An 11,038-nucleotide genomic window follows, 5' to 3' on the forward strand; every position below is an offset into this window, starting at 1 on the left:
ATAGTCTGGGTAGCCATTTGATTAGATGTTCAGGAGTCTTATGGCTTGGGGGTAGAAGCTGTTTAGAAGCCTCTTGGACCTAGACTTAGCGCTCTGTTTCCGCTTGCCGTGCGGTAGCAGAGAGAACAGTCTATGACTTGGGTGACTGGAGTCTTCCTCTGACACCGCCTGGTAGAGGCCCTGAATGGCAGGAAGCTTGGCCCCAGTGATGTACTGGGCCATTCGCACTAATCTGTTGTGCCTGCGGTCAGAGGCCGAGCAGTTGCCATACCAGGCAGTGATGCAACCAGTCAGGATGCTCTTGATGGAGCAGCTGTAGAACCTTTTGAGGATCTGAGGACCCATGACAAATCTTTTCAGTCTCCTGAGGGGGAATAGGTTTTGTCATGCCCTCTTTACGACTGCCTTGGTGTGCTTGGACCATGTTAGTTTTTTGGTGATGTGGAAACCAAGGAATTTGAAGCTCTCAACCTGCTCCACTGCAGCCCCGTCGATGAGAAGTGGGGCGTTATCGGCCCTCTTTTTCCTGTAGTCCACAATCATCTCCTTTGTCTTGATCACGTTGAGGGAGAGGTTGTTGTCCACACAGCCAGGTCTCTGACCTCCTCCCTATAGGCAGTCTCATTGTTGTCGGTGATCTCATCGTTGTCGGTGATCAGGCTGACACTGTTGTGTCAATCGCAAATTTAATGATGGTGTTGGTGTCGTGCAGTCATGAGTGAACAGGGAAGTGCAGGAGGGGACTGAGCACGCACCCCTGAGGGGCCCGTGTTGAGGATCAGCGTGGCGGATGTGTTGTTACCTACCCTTACCACCTGGGGGCAGCCCGTCAGGAAGTCCAGGATCCAGTTGCAGAGGGAGGTGTTTAGTCCCAGGGTTTTTAGCTACTACGCTGAGCTGTAGTCAATGAATAGCATTCTCACATAGGTGTTGCTTTTGTCCAGGTGGGAAAGGGCAGTGTGGAGTGCAATAGACATTACATCATCTGTGGATCTGTTGGGGTGGTATGCAAATTGGAGCGGGGGTAAGGTTTCTGGGATAATGGTGTTGATGTGAGCCATGACAAGCCTTTCAAAGCACTTCATCGCTACAGACGTGAGTGCTACAGGTCGGTAGTCATTTAAGAAGGTTACCTTTGTGTTCTTGGGCGTAGTAGTATGGTGATCTGCTTAAAACATGTTGGTATTACAGACTCAGACAGGGAGAGATTGAAAATGTCAGTGAAGACACTTGCTAGTTGGTCAGCGCATGGTCGCAGTACACGTCCTGGTAATCCATCTGGCCCTGAGGCCTTGTGAATGTTGACCTGTTTAACCTCTCTGGGATATGTGGGACGGTAGCGTCCCACCTGGCCAACATCCAGTGAAAATGCAGAGCGCCAAATTCAAATATATTACTATAAAAATTTAATTTTCATAAAATCACACATTCAATATGCCAAATTAAAGCTACACTTGTTGTGAATCCAGCCAATGTGTTAGATTTCAAAAATGCTTTACGGCAAAAGCAAACGATGCTACTATCTGATGATAGCACCATAGTAAACAAAGAGAGAAAAGCATATTTCAACCCCGCAGGTGCGACACAAAACGCAGAAAAAAATATATAATTCATGCCTTACCATTGATGAGCTTCTTCTGTTGGCACTCCAATAGGTCCCATAAACATCACAAATGGTCCTTTTGTTCGATTAATTCCGTCAATATATATCCAAAATGTCCATTTATTTGGCGCGTTTGATCCAGAAAAACAGCGGTTCCAACTTGCACAACGTGACAACAAAATATCTCAAAAGTTACCTGTAAGCGTTGTCCAAACATTTCAAACTACTTTGGGTCTTTTTTAACGTAAGTAGTCGATAAAATTGAAGACGGGCTGATCTGTGTTCAATATCAGAGGAAAATGTGTAGCATGCTTTCTGGTCACGCGCCTCTAACAAACAGTACACTTCACTGGAGCCTCATTCTGAACATGGCTACTTCTTCATTTCTGAAAGGAAAAACCTCAACCAATTTCTAAAGACTGTTGACATACAGTGGAAGTGATAGGAACTGCAGGAAGGTCCCTTCGAAATCTGGATTCCCAATGAATACCCATTGAAAAGAGAGTGACATCAAAAAAAGAAATCTGAATGGTTTGTCCTCGGTTTTGCCTGCCAAATAAGTTATGTTATAGTCACAGACATGATGATTCAAACAGTTTTAGAAACTTCAGAGTGTTTTCTATCCAATACTACTAATAATATGCATATATTAGCATCTGGGACTGAGTAGGAGGCAGTTTACTCTGGGCACGCTTTCATCCAAACGTGAAAATGCTGCCCCCTATCCTAGAGAAGTTAACATGTCTTACTCACATCGGCCGCGGAGAGCGTGATCACACAGTCTCCCGGAACAGCTGGTGCTCCCATGCATGTATCAGTGTTACTTGCCTCGAACGAGCATGAAAGTAGTTTAGCTCATCTGGTAGGCTCGTGTCACTGGGCAGCTCGTGGCTGTGCGTCTCTTTGTAGTCTGTAATGGTTTGCAAGCCCTGCCACATCCAACGAGCGTCAGAGCAGGTGTAGTACGACTCGATCTTAGTCCTGTATTGATGCTTTACCTGTTTGCTGGTTCGTCGGAGGCCATAGCGGTATTTCTTATAAGCTTCCAGGTTGGAGTCCCGCTCCTTGAAAGCGGCACCTCTACCCTTTAGCTCAGTGCGGATGCTGCCTGTAATCCATGGCTTCTGGTTGGGGTACGTACGGTCACTGAGGTCGACGTCATCGATGCACTTATTGATGAAGCCAATGACTGATGTGGTGTACTCCTCAATGCCATTGGAAGAATCGCGGAACATATTCCAGTCTGTGCTAGCAAAACAGTCCTGTAGCTTAGCATCTGTTTCATCTCACCACTTTTTTATTGATCTCGTCACTGGTGCTTCACGCTATAATTGTTGCTTGTAAGCAGGAATCAGATTTGCCAAATGGAGGGCGAGGGAGAGCTTTGTATGCATCTCTGTGTGTGGAGTAGAGGTGGTCCAGAATTTGTTTTTCTCTGGTTGCACATTTAACATGCTGACAGAAATTTGGTAAAACGGATTTAAGTCCCAGTCTACAAGTAGTGTCGACTCTGGGTGTGTGTTTGCTTAAGGGCGGAATACAGCGCCTTCAAAGCTGTCTTAGTGCCAGCCTGACTGTGATGGTATGTAAAACAGCTACGAAATATACAGAAACTCTCTAGGTAGGTAGTGTGATCTACAGCTTATCATGAGATACTATACCTCAGGCGAGCAATAGCTCGAGACTTCCTTAGATATCGTGCACCAGCTGTTATTTACATAGTCCGCTGACCCTCGTCTTTCTAGACGCCGCTGTTCTATCCTGCTGATACAGTGTATAACCAGCCAGCTAGCTGTATGTTAAGTGTCTTCGTTCAGCCACGACTCCGTGAAGCATAAGATAGTTTTTAAAATGTCCCATTGGTAGTTTAATCTTCCGCGTAAGTCATCGATTTTATTCTCCAAAGATTGCACGTTTGCAAGTGGTTTATTCGATCGCCTACGAATTCTCAGAAGGCAGCCCGACCTTCGGCCCCTTTTTCTCCGCATATCACGGGGATCAGGGCCTATTCCCGAGAAAGCAGTAAATCCTTCGCATCGAGCTCATCATCCCCGTGAAAGGGAAAAAAGGATTCTGCTAGTCCGTGGTGAGTATTCGCAGTCCTGATGTCTAGAAGTTATTTTCGGTCATAAGAGACGGTAGCGGCAACATTATGTACAAAATAAGTTTAAAAAATGTGTAACAAACAAGGCAAATAAACAAACAAAAAAACACAATCGGTTGGGGACTTGTAAAAAGTCTGCCTTCATCTCAGTCTTCATCTCTGTTCTCGGTGCGCTATTTCTATGCTTCATATTCTTAAGTTTAGTTTTTGCATCTTTTACACCATCTTCAAAACAATATTTTTGGTTATGGAAAATACTGTATTTCACAGCGGTTTAGATGTACAATCATTATCTCCACAACGGCCGCTTGTTTTGTCATACAAATTGAAAATAGGCGAACTATTCGAATTTTAGCAACCAGGAAATGGTGGAGCGATTTCTGCATATTGCATCTTTAAAATACCATTATAGACAGTATTGTAAAAATCTATACTGGTATGTGAATCTATACAGATATAACTTTAAATAAGCCAAGCTCTAATATCCTCCTAGAACATTTGAGCATCTGCCACAATTACGTTAGATTTTAGTTCTGGGATTCTGAAACTTCCTAAATATGAGCTATAACTGTAAGTCACTCTGGATACGAGTCTGCTAAATGACAAACGTAAATACACTCAGACATTTTATTAGGTACACCACCCAGTTCATGAAAATGGATCGCTCCTACAGACAGTGAGTCACGTGGCTGTGGCTTGCTATATAAAGTAGGCAGACAAGCATCCAGTTACTGTTTGATTGAACATTAGAATGGACAAAACTAGTGACCTAAGCGACTTTGAGCGGGGTATGACCGTCGCTGCCGGCCAAACTGCCACCCTCCTGGGTTTTTCAAGCATGACAGTGTCTATCTCGGACCTCCATAATCAACTGGCAGACTGTGGACCGAATCCGGACCCATAACGGGGTCAATACGTACCGGGCTTTGACCTCTTGTATCATATAAACACACAAAAGGTATGGAAGAACCGATAGCATTACAGGAAATTAGCTTTAAAAAACAGCAACAAAAAATCTCTCCCCCATGCCAAATGTGTTGTATTGCACGAAATTAGGTTAAAATTGAAACATTTTACCTTCCCCAACAAGAGGGGTGTGAACAGTGTTCCACTCCTATCAGCTAAAAACAAGAAGAAGCAGCTCGTGTATCACCAACACTGGACAATTGAGAAGTTATTTTTTTTTGCCAAGAACATGACAGCATGTTCAGTTTATTTGAGTGGCCTGCGCACTCCCCAGACCTCAACCCAATAGAGCAGGGGTGTCAAACTCAAATACCCAGTGGGCCAAAATGTAAAACCTGAACAAAGTCGCGGGCCAACATTGAACAAATTAACCTTTTAATATGGACCCAAACAAGTTTTGCTTTAACATTGAATATGGAACAAGCATCGCTTATTACCATACAATATATAATTTAATAGTGGAGACATGCACAATCGAATTTCAAATGAAAAAACACATCAATGGCATACATTTATTAAATAAATAAAATTTAAATAAAAATCGTATGCCTCTTTTCTATTTGCAGCCTTCTGATTTAAATACCAAAATAAACTTTTTCCACTGGCTAATAATTATACAAATAAAATGAAAATAAATCAATCAACCATTCAAGCCCATGCCTTGTAGCAAGAAAAAGTGCACAAAGAAAACGTTAATTATTGCACACTAATCTAATCTGATGTGCCCAAGCCAGATACCTGGCATCTCTTCTTGGATGCTAGTTCATCAATGTCTGGGCTCAGGCTCTGAGCTGAAGAAATCCTCAGTATCGAGCGAAGGTGTTCATCAGTCAGACGTCTCCTGTGAGTTGTTTTGGTCATCTTCATCGAGGAGAAAAGTTGCTCGCATAGATAAGTGCTGCCGAACATGGAGAGCATCTGAGCAGCTTGGGTGCGGAGCTGAGGCATTGTGTCAGGGATGAACCGTGGAAACTGTGCGGCGCCCACAGCATCATACTTTGACTTCAGCGTGTCGTTGCACTGGAGTTCAATCAGCTCCATTTGGATATTGGTTGGTGCATTTTCCACATCAACTGCGAAGGGATTACTAAGCAGTTCAAACCTACATTTCTGGACATCGAAGTCGGCAAATCGCCGGCTAAACTCAGCGGCGAGAACACTGAGTACTTCAGCAAACTGTGCGCATGGGAACACTGCGGTAGAGATTCATCATGCACTTTTTCACGAACTCTCTTTGTCTTTTACATATGTAAACAGATATTCTGCCTCCCACTTGTCCAGAAAGCTCCTGTTTTCTGCCTTTCTTTTCGCCATTTTTGGGAAGGGATAGCGCGCTGACAGTTGTAGCGTCTATGTTGCTATGACTACTGTCACAGAGGAGAGGGCGTTTCTGGGTCCTGTCCTGATTGGCGCGCGAAAACAACAGCAGAGCATTATGGGATTCGTAGTATTAGCGGTGAATGCGCTGTATAATACCGGCGGGCCAGCTCTAGTAGTAATTTGGTATTGTCTCGCGGGCCAAATATAATTACCCCGCGGGCCAAATTTGATGCCTTTGAGATGAGACGGAACAGGTTGTTCGCTGCATGAATGTACTGGCATCCAATCTGCAGCAACTGCATGATGCCATTGTGTCAGCATGGACCAACATCCCTGTGAAATGTTTCCAACACCTAGTAGAATGCACCGAAGAACTCAGGCTGTTCTGGAGGCAAAGTGTGGGGGTCCGACCCAGTACTAGATGGTTGTACCTACTAACTGGCCGGTGAGTGTCGTTTACTACATTGACTGGAAATAACACGTCTCCGCCTGAAAATCGTCCCAATCCTAAAAATTATGCAAAACGTAGCTCAAGTCAAGTACCCACTCTATTCTACTTCTCTCCAACTCTGGAACTCTTTCAAATTACCCCTAGCCTATTGGCTGATATGTAGCCCAATAATAGCCTACCGGTAGCCTAACAAACTGGCCATGTGAGAATATCTGATCATTTAACCTATTTATTTGGCTGTTTTTGTGCATTTTGATATTGCCTAGGGGGGCAAAATTGCTGGGACCAGGGCTCCCAAGTTAGTTAAGCCTAAAATAACATTTTGGAACTGCTGTTGGGGGGGACCAGTTGTTGCAGGAGCAGGTGGGAGTTAGACAAAAAAACAGGAGGAAGTGGTGGGTGCGGTATAAAAAGCTGCGGGAGCAGGATGAAGAAATGAGTCCTGTGCAAACCTATATTGTCACAGTTCATCAAGTGTTGCAGTAAATTGTTTTCAGTTAATGTAAAATTGTCATATTGGAAGAATTTTGTTAAATAATCTTATATTAAGGTTGAGAATCTATTACGACTGTCTGAAATTTGTCTCTAATCTATATCTGTTTGCTTACCTCACAGGTGCAGGTCAATCGCCGCGGATGTGGTGCCTCCTGCTGGAGCTGATACACTGGTGCAAAAACAGAACACAGTCAGTAAAACATCATGATTACAGTGCTCCCTACAATATTTTCATCATTAGAATACATTTATACTCACGGTAAGATTTCCACACTGGTGGTCTGTATTCATCATGGTCTGAGGAAGGAAGAACATAATATCAAGTCTTGCATTTTTTTTTTTTTTAACTCAACATTGACAGACTAACAAAAATCTTTGTTTCCTGATTTACAGTGTCTCCAGGTGATCAATTTATCACACTACACTTAAACAGTGCTGAATAAGCCACCCTGACAAATTTTATTTGCTACATCTACCTACAGCAAGTGAACAGATTCAGTAACACAGACATCATATTTTTACAAAAAAATGTATTACACTAGCGGGCCTTTAGCACATCTGAATTGCCTTCGAGGATAATATAGGTTACTCATTTTAGGCTACACGAAAGATACTTTGAGACTAGCCTAATCAACAATACCAAACTAATGCAGTGGATTTTATGCACATTCACAATAAATCTAACATTAATATTAGCTTACACTTATTGTACTTGAGAAGTAAGAGCATGCATTTATACATCATGGTGCCAAGCCAAACTGTTTTATGGGGGCATGGAATTTACTTTTCATATTACACTTTTTTCAGCGCAGCTCACCTCGCTAAAAAGGAGGTGCAGCTGGCCCCAAGATGTGGTATCTGGCCATGGAGTTATGACATAGCCTCCGCACATCCATCCATGTTGGTGGTGGACTGGCAGTAATGCACCATTTGGTTGTCATTTAACTCGTAGAGCAGAGTTCAAGAGACAGTTATGCTCTCCTTTAATGCCTCAGCCACATAGCAGTGTAGGAAGCATAAACATAAAAGAGGCAGAACACAAAACTCTTCCAACATGTCTGCCATTATTGATATGGTCGCACTGTCTCCACTCATAGCAACATATCCTTACAAAAAATGACCACTGTTCTATACTAAACCGTACCACTACTGTAGCACATGCAGTTTGGGGCAATACCATTGCCTAGGACACCTTTAAAAGATAGCTACTACTTACTACTGCCAAAGATTTGAATAAGGCTACTACAAGGATGTTCTGACCTTCAAAAAATGACTGCACTACAGACTGCTGCAGACTGTGCTTTCAACCACACCCCACATCCTGAAAGGACTATGGCATGCGTGTTCGGACAGAATACACTGGATATCTGTCAGAAGCACAGAGCTTGCCATCTCATCCCCCACAGCCTGGATGTCAGCTCTATCTTAAACTTGAAATGCAATTTCCTGTCCCCTAACTGTTCTTTATGTATTTTCTCTCCCTTTCCTAGTCGGACCAAAAGTGACAGACAGTCGATGCCTACCCCTATCATTGTTGCTAAATTGCCAATGTTTTTTGTTTGATGCAACAACAACAAAGGGTCCTTTGTCAATCATCACAGACAAGCTGACAAAGTGTGTCATTCAACACCTTGTCAAAACCCCTTGATCACCAGAGGGCATCACATGACCTAAAAGGCTGTAACGCTAATTCGTTAACGTTGATAATGACTGGACTAAACTGTTAGTTAGCTAGCCAACATCTTATCTACAAATCTGCTGACGCAAAATACGTTGTTTTCATCTCGCGCGAAAGAACTCTTACAGGCCTCCCGACAATGCCCCCCCAAAAAGTAGCTGGATAGCCAAACACTGACCACATTTCTATAGCATAACATTTGCATATCTCTCACATGCATTACTAGGAAGATGACGTTAGAGCTGGTATTGGAACTAGAAATGTATCAAACTGACAGAGGCGAACAGTTTGCTAGCTAGATAACTTACCAAAGACATTTAGAGCCATTCTTGGTGCGATAACTGATGCGCAATAGATGACAATGTCCACCGCAGTTAGAAAGCTGATAATGGGAATACAGTAAATAAATATTAATTTGCGAGAAAACATATAGCAACAATAAAATGTTAAACTGTATAAAACGTTTCTACAACAATAACAGAGCCAGTCCAGGCTAGCTAGCGTTAGCCACTTAACGTTAACGCGTTTGCTCACACTGTGAGTCACCGCTACGCTAGCGCCGCCGACTTCATTGCAAAAATAAACAAATACAAAGATCGCGAACAGGCGTAGATGCAAACATTCATTTATCTGCATTGAGAATAAAGCCAATATGTACTCTATCCGATGCATATAGATAATATAGTTGAGCCCAACAGATTGTACTTACACCACATCACCGTATCCATCTATAACGAAGTCGCCATCTTGTGATACCACGTGATATCACAACTTGTTACCATGGTTACCATGTGACGCTGCTCATAATAGAATGGGGCAGGGTTAGTGCTATCCGGGATCCTTAGGATGTCCCTACCCATTTTAAATGTCAACTTCAATGTAGGAACGTCAGAGTTGGGAAGTCCCAAGGACCCCGGAAAGCCATAAGCCTATTACATGCAATGTTGCCTAACACAGGCAATGTTTGAGCTATCGATTCATAGATCCTGCAGTGCGGAGGCAAGAGCACTACTTCCTGTGCCACCGGTCATACACACGTACACATGGATTTTGTGTTGTAGATATGTGGTAGAGTAGGGGGCTGAGGTGCACACACTTAATATGTTGTGAATGCATTGTAATGTTTAAAAAAAAGTTGTATAACTGCCTTCATTTTGCTGGACCCCAGGAAGAGTAACAGAAATACAAAATACATATGGAAGGTGTGCTACCAACTCGATCTTGTAGGGTCATGAGCAGGATAGCCAGATAAAACCCAGGCCTTGTGCCAGGCACCATAATAGGAGTCGTTTTATTACACATGTAGGCTGTAGTTAGCAGCTAAGAGCTGAATTACATACATAGCACATAAGTAATGAAACAAAAACAGCTACAAATCAGGATGGGAGCAGAAGCAGTTTATTTTTGGAAGTGTGAATGGGCTGAGCAGTTGAAGAATAATGGTCATAGCCAGGGGGGTTCAGGATCAGACAGGTCCAGAGCCATTTATCAGCACAGCTCACCGTCCACTCACATACAGCCAGTTGCATTAATCCCCCCTTCCCTGTCTTACAGCATCCTCCTTTGTGCCAAGCCAAAGCCAACAGGTATGCTCCAACAAAGGCTATCCCAGTACTACAAAGCAATGCGAGCTATAATGCAGGGGTCAATTCAAAAGCCCAGGCACTTGTGTCACAGGGAGTAAGCCTAGTGCTCATGTCTCTGCACAGGATCCAACCACTGTGAGATATTTACTTAACGCTATTAATATAGAGCTCAAGAAGTTTAGAATCTCAAAATGCAAGTTCGTGACCCACCTCACTACAAAGAGATTGGAAGTGTCTATTCAAATGCAATCCAACAGTTGAACTAAATCTCATCCCAAATCTAAAATATTTTCCAAGATCGAGAGGAATGTATGGCGTCGGGATACATTTTCCCAAGGTAAAGATCTCAGATCAACTTCCCCAATCCTAATGCAAAACTGACCCAACATCAGCATCTATGGGCAACTTTAACATACATCAAATGGAAGTTCAAAAAGCCCCAAAACTAAATGTAAAGCAGAATCATGTTAACCATTTATCTTCATGGAACAGCAATAGAGGAAATTGTATTACACCAGTGAAAGTTGATTTATTGCAATTAAGAAACACATATAACCAAAAGTACAGTGTAATTTACTTAAACTCACTTGATTGCAACCAACCTGCAGTTAACATAACTATATGCTTTGTTTTGAGCTCAAGGGCACACACTATAGAGCAATACATCTTAATCCAAAATCGAGTGTTCCTTTGAAAGTGTTTTGCAAGGAAATACACAAAATAACTCATACATTTTAAATTGTGAAATAAATGCATTTTAATTTTGTAATTGGTAACATCTTTACAATACATGCCTTTTGTTTTCTCATCCTTCAACAAAAACTTGGAAAATGTA

At 42.7% G+C, this 11,038-nt stretch overlaps 1 protein-coding gene across 1 annotated transcript in view; it reads right to left on the reverse strand.

Annotated features, from left to right (window-relative positions):
* Positions 1-9,431, reverse strand: part of LOC129859523 (N-chimaerin) — a 58,717-nt gene extending 49,286 nt beyond the window's left edge. Inside the window, exons 1-4 of the mRNA XM_055929385.1 lie at positions 9,327-9,431; positions 8,926-8,999; positions 7,198-7,236; positions 7,053-7,108 (exon numbers count right to left, since the gene is read on the reverse strand). Coding sequence (XP_055785360.1) covers positions 7,053-7,108; positions 7,198-7,236; positions 8,926-8,944 — 114 coding nt within the window. The 5' untranslated portion in view covers positions 8,945-8,999; positions 9,327-9,431. The remainder of the gene's footprint in view (positions 1-7,052; positions 7,109-7,197; positions 7,237-8,925; positions 9,000-9,326) is intronic.
* Between the last annotated feature and the right edge of the window lie 1,607 nt (positions 9,432-11,038).

The sequence above is a fragment of the Salvelinus fontinalis genome, chromosome 7 (genome assembly GCF_029448725.1).
Source record: "Salvelinus fontinalis isolate EN_2023a chromosome 7, ASM2944872v1, whole genome shotgun sequence".
NCBI lineage: Eukaryota > Metazoa > Chordata > Actinopteri > Salmoniformes > Salmonidae > Salvelinus > Salvelinus fontinalis.